The sequence below is a fragment of the Artemia franciscana genome, chromosome 9 (genome assembly GCF_032884065.1).
Source record: "Artemia franciscana chromosome 9, ASM3288406v1, whole genome shotgun sequence".
Taxonomy (NCBI): domain Eukaryota; kingdom Metazoa; phylum Arthropoda; class Branchiopoda; order Anostraca; family Artemiidae; genus Artemia; species Artemia franciscana.
In genome coordinates, this window is record NC_088871.1 from 7250389 (window position 1) to 7271249 (window position 20861).

Here is a 20861-nt window from a genome sequence, read left to right on the forward strand (position 1 = left end):
TTAGGGGGTGTTTCCCCCTTTTTTGAAAATAAGGAATCAAACAGTTCGTGGTAACGAACTGTAGTAAGGAGCGACCCGGCTCAATAGTAAACGAAACTCTAAAAAACGGAATTTTGATGCTAAAATATACATCAAAAGAATCAGATTTTCATGCTGATTTTAAATATATAAGTTTCATCAAATTGTGGAAATCATGATTTCATCATGTGGGAGGATCTTTCTTTAGAGAAATATGTCATGGGGGAACAAAAATTCAATGAAAAGGGCGCAGGATTTTCTAAAATTACTATAAAAAAACAATGAAAAATAAATATGGAAAAGTTTTTTTCAATTGAAAGTAAAGAGTAGCATTGAAACTTAAAACGAACAGAGATTATTACGCATATGAGGGGTTCTAACAATACTTTAGCATAAAGAGAGAGGTATTTAGGAGGAGATAAATACCTCGCTCTTTATGATATAGAATTTTTAGTAATTTCAACTATTTATTCTACGGCCTTTCTGATTCAGGGGTCATTCTTAAAGAATTGGGAGAAAACTTACGATTTACTGTAAAGAACGAGGTATTAACGAGGGTACAAACCCCCTCATATGCATAATAAAAATTAAAGGATATAAAAGTTTGTTACGTAAGTTATACGTATATTTTTTACTAATAAAAAAATTCGTTAAAAATTAAAATTTATAGTTGCCTTTTTATGTAACCGAAAAATTGCATGGCAACTAGGCCTCCTTCCCCATCCCTTATTTCTCAAAATGGTGATCAAAACTAAGAGAAAGCCATTTAGCCAAAAAGGAATTAATATGCAAATTTCATTTTAATAGTTTATGTGTGGAGAGCCAAAATCAAACATGCATTGATTCAAAAACGTTCAGAAATTACATAAAAAAACTAGTTTTTTTTAACTGAAAGTAAGGAGCGACATTAAAACTTAAAACGAACAGAAATTACTCCATATATGAAATGGGTTGTCCCCTCCGCAATCCCTCGCTCTTTACGCTAAAGTTTGACTCTTTCTCTTAACTCTACATTTTAAAACATTAAAAAAATTTTCTACAAAAATTCCACATTTTTGTAGATAGGAGCTTGAAACTTCTACAGTAGGGTTCTCTGATACGCTGAATCTGATGGTGTGATTTTCGTTAGGATTCTATGACTTTTAGGTGGTGTTTCCCCCTATTTTCTAAAATAACGAAAATTTTCTCATGCTCGTAACTTTTGATGAGTAAGACTAAACTTGATGAAACTTATATATTTAAAATCAGCATTAAAATTTGATTCTTTTGATGTAGCTATTGGTACCAAAATTCCATTTTTTAGAGTTTTGGTTACTGTTGAGCCGGGTCGCTCCTTACTACAGTTCGTTACCACGAACTGTTTGAAAGTAGAGGGCACATTTGGTAGTAAGTAAGGTAAAGGTAAAGAGTACGGCATTAGACTTAACAGTCCCTACCGGCGATGCTGATCTCCGTTTCTTAGCCCTTCAGCCAGAAAGTGCAATGGGGGGCTGGGGGCCAACCATCCTGTGCTTTCGCATACCCTTCCTGTTTACCTTCCCCAGATTTCTCCAGGTACCCATTTAGAGCTGGGTCAACTCTGACTGAGCTTACAAAGTCACGCCACTGACCCCCGTCCCAAACTAAATAATTGGGTACACTAGGACTCGAACTCTCGCCCTCTCAGACAAAGGATTCCGAATTCAGTGCATCAACCCACTCGGCCATGTAAGTAAGTACAGGCAGTATGTATAAGCAAAATGAATCCGAATTTTTATTTTTCCATATATTCATCACCATTCCTTGAAAACAAAAGTAAGTAGACCAAACTTTAGCAACTTTAAACTGGATTTTAAGCAAAAAGTAAATAGACCTAACTAAAGAATTAGAAGCGATTGGGACGAGAATTCATAATTTTGCAGAGGCTATTGTAGGAAAAGTCAGATTTAAATAAATAAAAAATTTTGATAATGAATGAAAATCTTATTTAAACTTGGCCTGAAACTTTTGGAAGACAGAGGAGGGGGAGGTGTTGTAATCAAGATTATGTGCCAGGCACAAGAGAGGTCAGAACCACTATTTTGTGTAGAAGTGATCACGGTGGTAATAAAAGCAGCGACATAGTCACCCACCAACTCGAATCAGAAAATTTCCCTTCGAAGTAGCTCTATTGTTCAATTGCTTTTGTTTATTTTTTTTCTTATAAATATCTCAGATTTCTTATCTTGAAAATAAAGCTATGATAACAAAGAATTTGATTATTTAAGTGAGGGCTAGTAGGGGTTATGGTGGTAGTTGCATAATTAGCACTTTTGTGCACTGGGTTGGACCGTAAAGGTCAGACTAATCCTAGTGAAAGGCTTGTATTACTCAGATTTGTATTAGCCAGATGTTCTTGGTTTCCCCTATAAGACACCTCAAATACATCTAACATATTTGTTAAGACACTTCAAACTTTTGATCTCAGCGGTAGCAAAATTTAACAAGTTCATTCAGCTGTAAACTCGCTTGATTTTTACAAGTTCTCGATTCGTTCTCAAGCTCTCTATACGAACTGAAAAGATTTATCTACAAACTACTACAAAATGAATCGGTCTAACAATAATCCCCAAATGAATGAAAAAGGGCTGGCCTGCCAAAGAATCATCCCTCCACCCTCTATTTTTACGCTTAAATGTAACTAATTCTTAACTGAAAGTACTTCAGGGTGCAAAGAATATCGCCAGCTTGTGGTAACTGTAGGTGTTTTATTCACAGATCCTCTTATAGAACATTTGAATTTTAAGATTTTGTTCTTTAAAGCAAATGTAAAAAAATACATTCTATTTTTGGTACAGGGCCGTGTCTCCAGGTTCTTCTGTTTTTTGGGGGGGAGGGTTTACAAAAGCATTTTATCCGTTTTTTTACAAAAAAAAACTTTAAGAAAGCCATAAAATTTATTTAAGTTCATTTTTGTTACGTTTTTACGAGTCGGACAAATATTTCGGTTGGGTTCAAAACCCATAATCCCCCTGGATACATCTTTGCTCGATGCATTCTTAAATTTTAAGGAATGAAATTTAGCAGAGCATTCGTTCTTGAAATTAGGTGAAACAGTGGAACACAGTTAAACTTTTACTTAGAGAAATGGGAGATCAGGACACGCAGCCCTCTTTACATGCAGAATAATTCCTATTTGATTTGGGTTTTAATGTCACTACTCATTTTTTTTACAGTTCTTATTATTTTAAATTTGAGTTGATTTTTGGTAAAACAAATTGGGTGTACTTTAACTATGAAGAAGCTCTCTCTCTAACTGCCTTAGCATTTCAGGTAGAATATAGCTTTTATGTAATATTGCTTCGAAAACGAAAATTGCCCCTGAAAGACATGGCCTCATTAGATTTCAATTAATCAATAAAAACTGACTAATTAATATGATGAAGTTAGATGCATCAATGTTGAAAAAGAACGGTTAAAGTGTTTAACCTTAAAATAAAAATTCTCATCTTCCCGTTATTTTGTGTTAGCAATATCACCAAAGGCTAGTAAAAGAATAAAATTTCAGGCAAAATACTTATTTCTCAAACATGTCAACAATCAATAGATTTTAATAACAACCAAATCACCCTAACAAACCGTCAAAAATGGTCCCCCCTTCTATATTTTGTTGTCCCAAATTTATTTGTGGCTTATTAGCAATAATTTGTGTGTTCCCTGTTTGTATTTTTTCTAACTACTCATTTTATAGCCATGAATTCTTAAACTTATAAATTCCAGTCTAGGTGATTAACAATTTTAATCGAGATTGACTAACAATTTGATGACAATAAAGTAGTAGGACAAATCCTATAAAGTTATTTCAACTGTGCTTTCTTATTTTGATCCCGACGAACTCGACGATTATATTTGAAAATGTTTATATTTGACAGGTACTATCCTCCAACAGTTCCTGGTCACAAAACTAAAAAAAAGACAAAGCTGGAACACTTATAAAAATAGACTTAACGCCGAGCCATTTTCGTAAATATTTATTTTTATTTGTTGAATGACATATGGTTTTATTTCTGTCAAAATATTTGGAAGTCTTTTGTTTCCAGGGACAAATATTTTCTTGTTTTCTTCTGTTCTGTTTCTTCTAATTAAAACCTAAAGCTAAGAAACATTGTAACTTAATATAGGATCCGATGGAAACTTTGATTAAAATCGAAATCCTGGGAAATTTTTCAGTGGAAATTGTGCGCGGGGGGGGGGTGTATTCCCTGGCATGATCTTAAAACGATCAGAAATTCAATAAAGCCGGTTTTTTAGCCGAAAGTAAAAAACAACCTTAAAACTCAAGACGAACAGAAACTATTTCATATAAAAGGGGAGGGGGGTTACATTTTTCTCAATCATTGTTTTTATGCTAGAGTTTATCTTTTTTTCACAATTCTGTAAGAAAGACTACTCAAGCTCAAGGGCAGTTGAAATTGAATGACAAGTATTTTTAAAGAACGTTAAGTAATTCGTTTTAAGTGATAATGTTGCTACTTACTTTCATTAAAAAACGACTTATTTTTCCTATTATTTAACATTCATCAACGGCCAGCTTCATTTTTTTTAGTTTAATGTGGACTAAATTAACTAATTTCTATTACAAACTCGAAACTTAATGTCTGATGTTTCTACTTTACTCATTGTTTTTTTATTAATTCAAATCCTACACTTATGAAAGGTTTCAAGGACTTATTTAAATTTTTTTATTTCAAAACAATAAAGACTTAAAGGACAGCTTATGAAAGCTGCGTTTTCGTAAGATTTTACTATTGGTTTTCTAAAACTATGTGCCACAAAAAGTGTGACATATCTGTGTTGTCCATATCTGTGTAGATATGTGTAGGACAACACAGATGTGTTGTCCATATCTGTGTAGACCACGAAAATAAATAAGCAGCCATAATAAGCTAAATTTGTCTGGGCTTTTCGTAAAAATTAAACATTGTTCCTACAGAAAACTACACTTTCTAAGAAAAGCTACACCTTCACAATCTGTTTGATGCTAAATGTTAAAAAAAAATGGCACATTTGTCTAAATTTTGTTTTTTAAATAGCAAAAAATATTTTGCAAGTAAATTTTTAAAGCTACACCTTCATAATCTGTTTGGTACCAAACGTTTTTAACAAAAATTGACACATTTGTCAAGTTTTGTTTTTTAATTAGCAAAAATTATTTTGAAAGTAAAGTTTTTAAAGTTACACCTTCATAATCTGTTTGGTGCCAAATGTTTTTAACAAAAACTGGTATATTTGTCTAAATTTGGCTTCTTAATCAGCAAAAATGATTTAGAAAGTAAAACTTTGAAAGCTACATATTCATAATATGTGGGTACAAAATGTTTTTAACAAAAATTGAGACATTTGTCTAAATTTTGTCTTTTTATCAGCAAGAATTATTTTGATAGTAAAATTTTGAAAACTAAAACTTCATAATCTGTTTGGTGCCAAGTATTTTTAACAAAAATTGACACATTTGTCTTGTTTTTCAATCAGCAAAAATTAATTTGAAAGTAAAATTTTTAAAGCTACGCCTTCATAATCTGTTTGGTGCTAAATGTTTTTAACAAACATTGGCACATTTGTCTAAATCTTGTTTTTTAATCAGCAAAAAATATTTTGAAAGTAAAATATTTGCATACTTTTGGATCACAACAAGTTAATTAAAACAGACTTAGACCTTTAATCAAGATTCCAGTCTCGAATATTAAAATTTAAGATTGTTAGGAGTGGTTCTAATTTTGGGGGTAATGCTACTCTCCCAGTGGCACATGCTGTTAATTCTTACTAGTTCCCTGTGCTCTTTCCTCTTTTGCATCACTAATTCAAATTTTCAAGTAAACTGGTTAATTCAGGGCTAAGCGAAGAGAAATAGAGACTGGTGGTATCTTTTTTTTTCTTCTCTATTTTTGATTCGCTTTGTTGTAACTTTGGTCAACCATTTTCTTTTTACTTGTTATCGATTCTCAGTTGTTTTACTTATTGTTTTTCATGTTTTACGTAAATACGATGTTTTACGTATGACAACCATTATGTTGTCAAAGCTAATTGAATTCTTCTTTTTATTTTTGTGTTTTGTTTTGTATTATTTTTGCATCTTGTTTGTGTTTTATGAATTCTTCTTTTTCAAGGACATTTTTTTTTTCATTTTCTTCCATTCTTTTTCATTTAATTAAAATCTTAAAGCTAATATATAGAATCTGATTGAAACTGTCTTTCGATTCGGCTCGATAATGCCGGAACGATAATATAATATAGGGTCTGAACGAAATTTGTCTTAATGTCTTTTTGCTGTTTTATTTACCTTTCATGCTAATTATTTAAGACAAATATGCCTGTGTAAGTTTTCACTTAACCAGTTAAAAAAAATCCCATTTTCACTATTCTTGGTACTTAAATTGTTGTTTCTTTTACAGGGTGTTCTATATCCGGCCCTGAAGGATGCAATCTTTTCATTTATCATTTGCCCCAAGAATTTGGTGACGCGGAATTGATGCAAATGTTCCTTCCATTTGGAAACGTGATTAGCTCCAAAGTTTTTATCGATAGAGCAACGAATCAGAGCAAATGTTTTGGTAAGCAGAGAACAAACTTTGCTTTTTTCCAAGGTTTTTTTTTTTTTTTTTTTTGCTGAGCTGAAATGGGTTCAAGTTCCTGTTATTTTAATCTCTGGAAATGGGGGTGGTTCATCACGCTAGGCTAAATAGAGCAAACAGAGGGTTAAACAGATAAGAAACGAGGCAGTGCTTTCATTGTAATGCTCCATTATTGTCAAATTTGTGGATGAAAATCAAATTTAGACAAGATCGTAGCACTGATAATACATCCACATAATATAGTGGCTTGAGTAATGTTGAACTTTCAAGCGTAAACTTTATGATTGACCATACAGTGCAAACATTTAAACAAGATTTTATTCACGCTTAACTGAAAAACAAAACAAAAAAGAAATGACTCTGGATTGTCAGTTTAATTGATATATATCGATATTTATTCCTTAAAGTTTTGGTAATTTTTATTTATGGAAATAAAAAAGTGAAACATTTGAAACGTATTTTGTTTTCAATAAAGCGCAAATTAAGTTCTGGTCTTTAGAAGCAACACGCATGTGTAATTTTGGTCATTTTGAATATGACTCGAAGTACAATGGCATAATGGGCCAGTTGCAAATGTACGGGGGTTGACATGCCCAGTTTTCCTAATAATACTGAACAAAATGGCTGTCTCAAAATTTTGAGTGGATGCATTGGGAAAATGAATGTGCTCGCGAGAAGGTCTGCTTTCCCTCCAATCTCTTTTTACTCCTAAAAAGGACACCAGAACTTGTAATTTTGGATCGAATTAGCTTCTTTAAAAATTTCAATGCCATTTCTAGCTATGTTAGAGTAGTGCTGCTAATTATATTGCTTATATGCCCTTTTGAAAACCTTTATGTATACAGTTTTTTTCTGTTTAATTGAAATTCCTCCTAAACATTCCCTAAAAGTTTCACCTTAATACCCATAGCGTCATTAGTTACAGTAACTGTAGTGGTAGTATTAAAAGTATTCACATAGTGCCTTCTGGCTGATTCAAAAATCCACATTAACTTACCCTTTAAGGACTAATTTAATAAAATAACTTATTCTTCAGATGTTGTTATGTCACATTTTTGAATGCTTCACCTTAGTTTCACCTTAATACCCCCTTAGCTTGCGTAATAAAAATAGTTTTAGCTGCGTTATTAGCAGTATACGCATAGCACCTTTGGTTTCTTCTACATCCCCTTCAGCAGACGCTGAAAGTTTCAACTTAATACCATCAACCGCTCCTAAGGCATTTCTGATGTGGCTGCTTGACAACCTGTGTGGGCATAGTGTGTTTCGAATTAGTTCCATACAGTTTATATATATATATATATATATATATATATATATATATATATATATATATATATATATATATATATATATATATATATATATATATATACTAAATTTTTCGCCTTAGTTTTAATAGCAGTAGTAGTAGTAGAATTAATTATAGTAGCTCAAGCTTTAGTGACAGTAGTAGTAATAGAAGCAGTTATAGTAGGAGTAGCATGAGTAGAAGCAGTAGCATTAGGATGCAAATATTTTGTTTTGGTTAGTTCAGAATCATTTACAACAAGCCCTGTTAGTTTCAACTTCACCAACGAAACTGTTCCTAAGATATTGCTCTTACACTCTTTTGACAACCTGCGCAAAGACGGCGTGTCGTGGTTCAGTTCACCTTTCCCCCTCAAACTCCCTTGAAAATTTCACCTTCCTACCCATAGGCAGAGTTGTCATAGTAGTCACAGCAGCAGTATTGATATTAGTAGTAACAGTATTGACAAGTGGTAGTATTACTAGCAGTAGTAGTATTAACATATTGCCTTTTGGTCAGTAGAACATCCCTCTCCTGGAAACTTCAACTTAATACAATTGGCTATTGCCATTGCTGATATGTCCCTTTGATACCCTGTATCTTCATATACTTCTTATCGGGGGGGGGGAGTTCTACCTTTCCAATCACTCAGAATCTTAGAATCCTGATTACCAATCCAACGAGCCCCTTCCGAACTTCATACGATCACCCTTTCTGTATATCTACCTTATATGCTCCCAGGGCGTAATTTACAACTCTTAACCTGAGGGCTGTGTGAAGTTTGTCACCCTTAAAGACATAATTTTCAGACCTTTCAACTACATTGAACAAAATGGCTATCTCAAAATTTTGATCGGATGTGTTTGGTGAAATGGTGCGCGTGGGAGGTGGTTTGGTTGCCCTCCAATGACTTTCGACTATTAAATAGGGCACTAGACTTTGAACTTCTAATCGAATGAGTCCTTTTTTAAGTTTCTATGACAATTACATCGATACGAAGTGCCCCTGTCAAAAAGCAACCCCAAAAAATAAAATAAAAAATAAATAACACATTGTTCCCACATCGCCTTTTACATAGGCAGCGCTATTTTGCTGCCTATGATTTCTGCTTTACCTAAAACATAATGAATTTCTAGAGTTGAAGTGGCAACACTGATACAACAACTTCTTTTTATCAATGTAACATAATTCTAAATTCATGCACTGATTCACTATTTCTCGAAAGCCTTTGCGCCGCTTATGATAAAGTTCAAACATGCATACCTTTCTCAATAGCATATACTATATGTAAGCAATAAACGAATTGCCTAGCCTACAGGTGAGGGTTCTGGGGGGTTGTCATCTTCATAGACATAACTTATGGACCTTTTAACTACGCTGATTAAAATGGCTATTTCATTTTAATTTGAGTGGGGCTGACAACCCCCATGGATTCTCAAGACCAGAACATAATTTGTGCTTTACTGAAAACAATTTACCTGCATATAGCGTCTTTTGATTTAGTTCGAACTTACCCTCGATACTGTAAATGGAGTATCCTGGTAGAAGTAGTGGGGGTAGTTGTGGTATTGATAGCGTGCAAATATTGTCTTTTTGATCATATCCCTTATAATTTCCTGACTGATAGGAAATGATATGCCTATGATTATCATCCCTTTTAAACATTCTCTGAACTTAATACCAAATCAATTCTTTAGATACGCTATTTTCACAATTTGCATGCACATCGTGTCTTTTGATTTAGTTCGAATTCCCAATCAATACTGTAAATGGAGTAGTCTGATAGTAGTAGTAGTGGTAGTTGTAGTAGTTTTGGTAGCATGCAAATATTGTCGTTTTGATCATATCTTTATCATTTCCTGAATTTTTGTTTTGATTTTGTTCAACAATCCCTCAAAAATCTCTAAAAGGCTCATTTGGATGCCCTTTGTCTTCTTAGAAAGTAAAATTCTAACTTGCATACCTTTCTCAATAACATATGGTCTGCGAAACAATAAACGAATTGCTTAGCTTACCGCCCTTGTCCTGACAACTGTGGGAAGGATGACATCCCCAAAGACATAATCACTAGAACTTTCAACAAGACTTAACAAAACAGATCTCTTGAAATTTCGATCGTATATATTTTGGCGGATGATGAATGAAAGACTTGGGGGGGGGGGGCTGATTACACTCCATCCATTTTTGACTCTTAAAAACGGCACTAAAACTTCCGACTTCCAATCAAATGAGCTCCGTCCGATCCAAAGCTTATACGGCCAACCGTTCCATAAAAACCTTATATTGCCCGTGGCATAGCTTACAGCCCTTGCCCATGGGCTCTGGGGGATTGTGTCACCCTAAAGACATTGTTATACGATTTTTGGCTATTGGTAAAAAAGGGACTATCTCAAAATTTCAATTGAATGAGTTTGGGGAACAAAAAAATATCAGAGAGGGGGAGGGGCTAGCTGCTCTCCATAATGTTTGACTCCTAAAAGGGAACTGAAATTATACGTTTCCAATTAGATCAGTTTCTTCTAAAGTTCAAAAGACTATCCCTTTCATAAAACATTATGGGCCCCTGGGGTACAACTTACAACCCTTACCCCCCAGACTCTTGGGGATTCTGTCAATCCAAGAGGCCTTATTATATGATTTTTGGACTACTTTTGAACAAATGGCTATTTCGAAATTTCTATCAGATGCATTTGCGGAAAACACGACGTGGGGGGGATGGCTGCCCTCCTATCACTTTGATTCATAAAAAAGTCAATAGAACATCTGATTTCTAATCAAATGAGCCCATTCCGGAGTTCCTATGACCACTCTATCCATAAAAACCTTATATTCCCTCAGGGCATAACTTACAAGCCTTGTGTTGAGGGCTGTTGGGGGGGGGGGTGTCTCTCTCAAAGACATGATTTCCAGACCTTTCAAATACGCTAAACAAATGGCTATCTCGAAATTTTGATTAGATGTGTTTTGGGAATTGATGGAGGCGTAAAGGTGGCTGGGTACCCTGTAATCAACTTTGACTAAAAAAAAGGGAACTAGGCCTTTCAATATCCAATCGAATGAGCCTTTTTTGAAGTTTCTACGAACACAAATGGCTATCTTAAATTCCTATCAGATACACTTCGTGAGAATAGGAAATGTGGGAGTGGGGTATCCACCCTCCGATCGCTCTGAATCTCAAAAGAACTTTATAACTTCTGATTAACAGTCAAATGAGCCCCTCTACGATATGATCATTCTTTCTATACAATTATTCTTTCTATATAGATACATTCTTTCTATATAGATTCCTGATACGATCATTCTTTCTTTATAGACTTTATATGCTCGCAGGGCATAACTTACAATCCTGGCACTGAGGGCTGTAGGGGGGGGGTCATCCTCAAAGATATGATTTGCGGACCTTTCAGTTACTTTGAACAAAATTACCGAACAAAATTACTGATTGGATATGTTTGGGGATATGGCGGCCGTGCTTGGGGAGTTAGTTGCCCTCCTTTCACTCTCAAATATTAAAAAATGCAATAGCCCTTTCAATTCCCAATCGAATGAGCTCGTTTCGAAGTCCTACGACATCAAAAGGCCATTTCAAAATTTTTATTTGATGCATTTCGGGAAAATACTATATGTGGGGGCGATCATCCTCCGATTACTCTGAATCTTAAAAAGTGCACTAGAATTTCTGATTATCAATCCAATTAGTCCCTCCGAAACTAACACGATCACCCTTTCTATACATACCAACTATCCCTCTAGGGCCTAACTTATGGCCCTTACCGTGAGGGCTATGGTAGGGGGGGTTGTCATCGTCAAAGACATAATTTCCGAACCTTTCATCTACACTGAACAAATTGGATATTCCAAAATTTTGATTGGATGTGTTTCGGAAAATGGCGGGCGTGGGGGGGGGGGGGGGTTTGTTGCCCTCCAATTACTTTCAGGTATCAAAATTGCACTAGTCCTTTCAATTTCCAATCGAACGAGCTCTTTTCGAAGTTTCTAACGCAAAAAACGACCATTTCAAAATTTCTATCAGATGCATTTCGGGATAATACAGGTATGGGGAGGGGATCCACCCTCTGATAACACTGAATCTTAAAAAGAGCACAAGAACTTCTGATTACCAATCCAATGAGCTGATTCAAAGCTTATACACCAGCCCTAAGGACTGGAGGGAATTGTCATCCCCAAAGACATAATTTCTGAAACTTTCAACCACATTGAACAAAATACCTATATTAAAATTCCTATCACATGCAGTTCTGGAAAATAAGTGGTTTGGGGGAGGTATCCCTCCTATGATCATCTCAAATCTTAAAAAGGGGACTAGAACTTCTGATTACCGATCCAATGAGCCTCCCTCGATGTTTATGCGATCACCCTTTCTATATATACCTTATACGCCTCCAAGGCACAACTTGCAACCCTTGCTCTGAATGCTGTGGGGGTTTTCATTCTCAAAGACATAATTTTTGAACCTTTCAACTACTTTGAACAAAAATGGCTATCTCAAAATTTTGATTGGATGTTTTTGGGGAAATGGTGACCGTGGGAAGGGGATCAGTTGCCCTCCAATCACTTTTGACTATTAAAAAGGACACTAACCCTTTAAATTTCCAATCGAATAAGCCCTTTACAAAGTTCTACGACACTTCCTTCAATATGAAGTGTCCTGGCCTAAAGCCAAAAAAAAAATTAGTAAAAATATAATAATACATTGTGCCCACATCACTCTTTACTTAGTCAGCGCTATTGCGCCACATTTGATATATACATATACATATATATATATATATATATATATATATATATATATATATATATATATATATATATATATATATATATATATATATATATATATATATATATATAAGGAGCGTTAAATGTATATTTATTTGTTTTTTCCCAAAAACAGCTTCATATGTTTTGGGGAAATTTTGAATCCTGGCCTATTCTCCCCTAAAAAACGATATAGATAGGTCAGAAGCTCGATAGGTCAGAATTCGTTAAGAGCCTTAATTTTGAAAAAGAGATTTTCTATAAATCATTGGGAGTACTGCAATGACATTGTCCCACTTATTTAGAAAAATTTAATATTTTCATGCATGGAAAAGTTCAAACAGTTCAATTCAAAAACCTTAAAAAAGAAAACTAAAAGTTTGAAGCTTAGTAGAAATCAGTGTTAGAAAACTGACTTGCTTTAATAATCTTTGAAAGAATCACAGTATGAAAAGACATTTTCAAAGACATGGGTGGTTAGAAGACATCGAAAAACGAGAATTGGACCGTATTAAAAATGAAAATGAAGAGCCACTACACGGGTGGTTAAAAGACATAAGACACTGAAAGGTTCTAGCCTACAAAAACCATCAATATAGGTCTGCAAGAACAAGTAAACATGCGGTTAAAAGATAAGCGACAGTGAGAATTACAACAATCATGAGAAAGTGATTATCAGAACGTGTCAAAATGTAGTTAAAAACAAAATTGGGCAGTTAGAAGACAAGCGACAACAGAAATCAGACCGATTCAAGAATGAAAGTGAAGAACAAAAGAAATATTATCATACAAGGAAAACGTCATCACAATTTTTGACACCAACAAAGTATAGCTCAAAACCCATAAAAAAAAAAGTTCAAATCTACAAAGGTGCCATAAACAACGCAACTCTTCATTACAAGTTTTTGGAACCCTTCAACATTCAATGTGTTCCCCGGGGAGCCCCCTATTTTTCCTAGGAAGGAGTAGCAAACAAATCTCACTCATTTGGAGATTGTTGCATCAAACAAGAATCAATACGTACAAGATCACCCCTTGCCGAGCGCCAGGGCCCGTATTGCAATCGACTATATAGTTTTTATGGCACTTGGTATTAACCAAGTGACATATAGCAATCGCCAATTCTGTCGGTATGTCTGTCTGTCGGTCTGTCTGTCGGTCTGTCGGTCCCGGTTTTGCTACTTTAGGCACTTCCAGGTAAGCTAGGACGATGAAATTTGGCAAGCGTATCAGGGACCGGACCAGATTAAAGTAGAAATAGTCGTTTTCCCAATTTGACCATCTGGGGAGGAGTGGGGGGCTGGTTAATTCGCAAAAAAATAGAAAAAATGAACTATTTTTAACTTATGAGCGGGTGATTGGATCTTAATGAAATTTGATGTTTGGAATGATATTGTGTCTCAGAGCTCTTGTTTTAAATCCCGACCGGATCTGATGACAATGGGGGGAGTTGGAGGGGGGAAACCTAAAGTCCCGGTTTTGCTACTTTTAGCACTTCCAGGTAAGCTAGGACGATGAAATTTGGCAAGCGTATCCGGGACCGGACCAGATTAAATTAGAAATAGTCGTTTTCCCGATTTGACCATCTGGGGGGGGGGAGTGGGGAGCCGGTTAATTCGGAAAAAATAGAAAAAATGAAGTATTTTTAATTTATGAGCGGGTGATTGGATCTTAATGAAATTTGATGCTTGGAATGATATTGTGTCTCAGAGCTCTAATTTTAAATCCCGACCGGACCTGATGACATTGGAGGGAGTTGGAGGGGGGGAAACCTGAAATCTTGGAAAACACTTAGAGTGGAGGGATCGGGATGAAACTTGATGGGAAAAATAAGCGCAAATCCCAGATACATGATTGACATAATCGGAACTGATTCGCTCTCCTTGGGGTAGTTGGGGGGGGGGGGGTAATTCTTAAAAATTAGAAAAAATGAGGTATTTTCAACTTACGAACGGGTGATCGGATCTCAATGAAATTTGATGTTTAGGAGGATATCGTGTCTTAGAGCTCTTATTTTAAATCCCGACCGGATCTGGTGACGGGGGCGGGGAGTTGGGAGAGGGAAACCTAAAACTTGGAAAACACTTAGAGTGGAGGGATCGGGATGAAACATGGTGGGAAAAATAAACACAAGTCCTAGATAGATGATTGACATAAACGGAACGGATCCGCTTTCTTTAGGGTAGTTGTGGGGGGGGGGAGTATTTCTGAAAAATTAAAAAAATGAGGTATTTTTAACTTACGAACGGGTGATCGGATCTCAATGAAATTTGATATTTAGAAGGATATCGTGGCTCAGAGCTCTTATTTTAAACCCGACCGGATCTGGTGACATTGGGGGGGATTTGGAGGGGGAAACCTAAAACTTGGAAAACACTTAGAGTGGAGGGATCGGGATGAAACTTGGTGGGAAAAAAAACACGAGTCCTAGATACATGGTTGACATAACCAGAACGGATCCCCTCTCTTTGGGGTAGTTGGGGGGGGGGGTAATTCTGAAAAATTAGAAAAATGAGGTATTTTTAACTTACGAACGGGTGATTGGATCTCCATGAAATTTGATATTTAGAAGGATATCGTGTCTCAAAGCTCTTATTTTAAATCCTGAAAGGATCTGGTGACATTGGGGGAAGTTTGGGGTGGGGAAACCTAAAATGATGGAAAACGCTTAGATTGGAGGGATTGGGATGAAACTTGGTTGGAAAAATAAGCAGAAGTCTTGCATACGTGATTTACATAATTGGAACGGATCCGTTCAATTGGGGGGGGGGGGGTAATTCTGAAAAATAAGAAAAAATGACGTATTTTAACTTACGAAGGAGTGATCGGACCTTCATGACACTTCATATTTAGAAGGACCTCGTAACTCAGATATCTTATTTTAAATCTCGACCGGATCAAGCGTAATTGGGGTAGGGCAGTTGGGGGGACCGGAAATCTTAGAAAATACTTAAGCGGTGAGATCAGGATGAAACTGGATGGGAAGAATAGAAACCTGTCTAAGATACGTGACTGACGTAAATGGACCGGATCTGCTCTCTTTGGTGGAATTGGGGGGGGGTAATTTTGAAAATTGAGGTATTTGTAACTTACGAAAGGGTGATCAGATCTTAATGAAATTTGATATTTAGAAGGATCTTGTGCTTTAAAGTTTTAATTTCAAATTCCGACCAGATCCTGTGACATTCGGGGATTTGGAGGGGGAAACCGGAATTCTTGGAAAACATAAAAATTGGGGTATTTTTATCTTACGAATAGATGATCGGATCGTAATGAAATTTGATTTTTAGAAGGAATTCATGTCTCAGAGCTCTTATTTCAAATCCCGACCAGATCTTTTGACATTGGGGGGAGTTGGAGGGGGAAATCTTGGAAAAACACTTGAAGTGGAGGAATCGGGATGAAGCTTGGTGGATAGAATAAACAAATGTCCTTGACACGTGATTGACAGAATCGTACTGGATTCACTCTCTTTGAGGGAGTTGGGGGGAGGGGTTCAGCGATTTGGCGAGTTCGGTGCTTCTGGACGTGCTAGGGCGATGAAAATTGGTAGGCGTGTCAGGGAGCTGCAAAATTCGACTTGATAAAGTCGTTTTCCCAGATTCGACCATCTGGGGGGCAAAAGGGAGAGGAAAAATTAGAAAAAATTAGGGATTTATAACTTACGAGTGGGTGATCGGATCTTAATGAATTTTGATATTTAGAAGGACTTTGTGACTCAGAGCTCTTATTTTAAATCTTGACCGGCATTAAGCCTCTTATTTTCCTTTTTAAATCAATCTATTGATTCATAGAATTTTGTTAGAGCTCATACCATATGATCTCTTGGCTCTTAGCTCTTCTCGCCTCGTCACAAGTGCCATATGAGCTCTTAGCTCTTGTTTTTCTTAACTGGAAAATTGACATTTCTGGCCACTAAAAACGATCTAAAAAGGGCACGACCTCAATGAAGAATTTGTATTTTTCCCATAATGGTTGTATCTAGCTTCTGCTGACGCAAGATATGAAGAAGGGGTTCACATTGTCTGTGGTTACAAGATAAGTAACAATGAGAATCAAAGCCTGTCGCATAGCAATGGCAAGGCCTGGCCTCGAAGTCGGCAAACTGACACTTTTGGACACAATGACAATTTAAATAGGTCACAAATTTAAGAAATAATTCTTATTTTTCCCAGGATGGATATCCAACCTGTGATTACGTCAAGACATCTTGACTCAAATTGTCGTCAAGGAAAGACTCAAATTGTCTGCGGTAAGAAGACAAGCGACAATGAGAATCCATATCCTGCCCGTCGCGTGCCGGCTTATATATACATATATATATATATATACATATATATATATATATATATATATATATATATATATATATATATATATATATATATATATATATATATATATATATATACATATATATATATATATATATATATATATATAGTTTATATTATATATATAGTTTATATTATATATATAGTATATTATATATATATATATAGTTTATATTATATATATATATATACATATATATATATATATATATATATATATATATATATATATATATATATATATATATATATATATATATATATATATATATATATATATATATATAATATATATATATATATATATATATATATATATATATATATATATATATATATATATATATATATATATATATACATATATATATATATATATATATATATATATATATATATATATATATATATATATATATATATATATATATATATATAATATATATATATATATATATATATATATATATATATATATATATATATATATATATATATATATATATATATATATATATATATATATATATATATATATATATATATATTTCTCCGAGTGAAGCAGCACCTTTTTATTTCGACTTCCCGATATTCTTAAAAATTTGAATTGATTTGGATGTAAGTTTTAACCGTGGGCTTTCCCCACTGCTTCTAACACAGCCAAAAACATTTTTTTTGCAAAGGCACTCTAATTTCTTTTTTTCTGTCGAATCTCTTCTCGCTTTTTTAACAAAAATATTCACTCAGAAACACGAGAAAACTCTATACACTGGAAACTCATTAATGACATGGAAATCTCTCCCAACCTCACTTAAACTGAAAATTTTCTTCAGAAAGAGAAATCCCTTTTGTTATTTTTTAATATAAATTATTTTTCAGAATGTAGGAATTTTTCCCTTTTCTTTTCTCTGAAATAGGCAACGATTTGTTATTTCGATTTCCTCATATTCTACAACATTTGAAAGAACTTTGCATATAAATTTGTGTTTTTATGACGCAGACATCAACAGCTTAAAATACTAAAGAACATTTATTTTTATTCTAAACATCAAAGAAAAACAGAGCTTTCAGAAATTTTCTAGATTCATACCGGTGTTCACACTGGAGCGATATTTTGGCAATAAATTCTGCGATTTTAGTTGCTTTCTGAAGGAATTTATATGGTTGAAAAAATTCAACCTTTGTCAGGCAACTAAGCAGTTTTTTTGACAACACAGTAACAACTATGTAAATAAATTGTTTCATTTGCATAAACAACAGCAACATTGTCAGAATATATAATGATGCAAGAACAGAACGACACCTGCACAAACAACAGCAACAATGTCAGAAGATATAATGATGCAAGAACAGAACGAGGAGGACAGGGGCTTTTCCTCCTCAACGTCCCGCTCTTTACGCTAATTTTTTTTTATTGTTTTAAAAAGTATAGTTAAGAAAAAGAGTTGAACTTTAGCGTAAAGGGTGGGGCGTTGAGGAAGAAAAGCCGCTTTCATATACGGAGTAATTTCTGTTCGTATTAAGTTTTAATGTCGATCCTTACTTTCAGTTAAAAAAACATGTTTTTTTTTATTTAATCACTATAAAACCTTATTCTTTTATTTAATAATAGTTAGGCTCTTATACTTTCGTTATTTACAAGGATCGTTATTTACTTACCATTCATTATTATAGAGTTTCTTTTTTTTTGTTACTCTAACCAAATCATATAGAAAAAATATTTTTGGGAAACAGGAACAATTTGTGACTCAGTCACTAATTAGAACTTATATTTTCCTTGTTAAGGGTCAAAATCTATTGGAAGGGAGCCAACAATGGGGCAACACACATTTCCCCCTCGGTTTTTCCCTATTCCGCTCTCTTTCTTTTGGTTTCCTTATAATTACTTGATAGTCCCAAATTTCCAGGGGGCCCTGACCCACCCCCGATGCCCCAGGCCACTAATTAGGTATTGGACGAGGGTCAGTAACGTGACTCTGTAGGCTCAATCAGAGACGATCCAGCTATAAATGGGTACCTGAGAAAATCTGGGGATGGTAAGTTGGAACGGTGTGCGAAAGAACAGACTTTTTCCCTCAAATCCTCTGAAGCAAACCATGGGAAATCGTCTCTAAAGAATTATCCGCAGCATCATCTTTTTACCACACTTTAATGATGTCTATACTTTTTATTGTCATGCCTCAGAACAGCACACAGATACCAAAATAACACTTTTACGATGTTTCCATTTTCCCTGTTGTATTTAACATTATAGAGTTTCTGTTGAGCAATGTACTACAAACAACTTATTATGACCAGGGATTACACTTAAGACTAGGACCAATAAAATTCTCACTTCGTTTACACAAACCAAGTCATGCTAATGGTAAAGATCACGAAGGAACATAAAAGCATATTAAATCAACCCTGCCTTGTCACGCAAATATAAATTACCTTTCATATATTCTTAACGGTGTTGTCACTTTTGTTGCTAAGGAATTATTTGAAATTGACGAAAAATACATCTTGAACAACTTGACAAAAAACTATTGACAGAGGAAAGAAGAGTGAAATTCTAAAAAGTTACAAAAAAATGAACAACTAAATTATTTATGCTGCAATCATTTACATAGATGTTAATATTAGTGGAAGGGATATTGTTTAAATTCTAAGAAAGTTGTGTGAGAATATTATTTGTATGTTTTGATCTAGTTTAACCTAAAGATTTGATATATAATTTGAGCAAATTAATTTTTGGCGAAAATTGAAACATTGACCATGGAATTACAGTTGAACGCACTGAATAAGTTACAGGCGGAATTTCTGTGATTTCATTTCTAGGCTAAAATCGTTCATTGCTAAATCGTTCATTTCTAGACGAAATCCTTTTGCTTAAAGGATTGTTAAGTATCTACAACTTCCACCCAACCATTCATTTTAAACAATGACGTTTTGTGTAAATAGGTTACCTAAAGCCTAAAGGCTAGCAAGCATTTCATTTTATAGATTGCATACTGTCAGAAGGTTTGTGTAAGTAGGCGGTGAATTGTATATTTTTTAAGACCCCATTTTTGTTTCATGGCTCGGGGATCGATTTAATAATTTTTGGGAAAACATTTCGGTGGATGTTGTTGTAAGGAGAAGGTTTCAAGAGTTCGGGTGAAGATCACATCCTTCCCCACTCAGAATTTTGTGCCCGGAGAAGGATGTAAAATATATTTCTCCGGCCCCCACAATATAATGCAAACAACTTTTTCATATTTATCTTTTTAGGGACTGTGACAAGGTCTTTGGCGAGTTGTAAATAAGATTAAAATCCACAATTTAAGCCTTGAAGGCGTGAAGATTCTGTGGACTTAATCTAGAATTTATATGAATGTATGACTTTAGTTAGTCGCCTGTTCGTCTGTTAGTGATTTATTTTGTGTGACTCCTAATCAAGTAGGTAGAGGTAAAATAAGGTAATGGGAAAATATACCGAGTGGTTATCTTCCTGTGGCTCTAATTCATGAAAATTACACAGGGCATGGGAAAAAATCTATTTTTCAAAAGCTAGGAGTAAATGTTTTCTGAATGAACATCCACCAAAAAACTTTTTTTAATGAAAACACAAAGAAATACGTTTTCAAAATCTATATTGAGAAAGTAGATCTTGGGTGGGAGCAAATGCAACCCCCCCCCCCCCGACAGGGGCTTTTTCTGCAGTTGAAAAGAGTTAGGAGAAATAGGTAATTTAGTCTTAGAATTAATACTAGGATACTAGAAGCCACGGTAATAACAGTGATCAATTACGGCTTTACACATTGGTGCTTATAAAGGTCGAAAAAGTGTGGTCTCAGGAATTATTTACATCGAAAAAGGTATACTAGA

General features: G+C 34.7%; 1 protein-coding gene across 4 annotated transcripts in view; it reads left to right on the forward strand.

The window, feature by feature from the left end:
* LOC136030948 (CUGBP Elav-like family member 3-A) overlaps positions 1-20861 on the forward strand; it is a 240021-nt gene that overhangs the window by 210951 nt on the left and 8209 nt on the right. For all 4 annotated transcript variants that reach the window (XM_065710072.1, XM_065710073.1, XM_065710075.1 and 1 more), the window contains one exon: positions 6429-6587. In XM_065710072.1, the coding sequence (XP_065566144.1) occupies positions 6429-6587 (159 nt within the window). The remainder of the gene's footprint in view (positions 1-6428; positions 6588-20861) is intronic.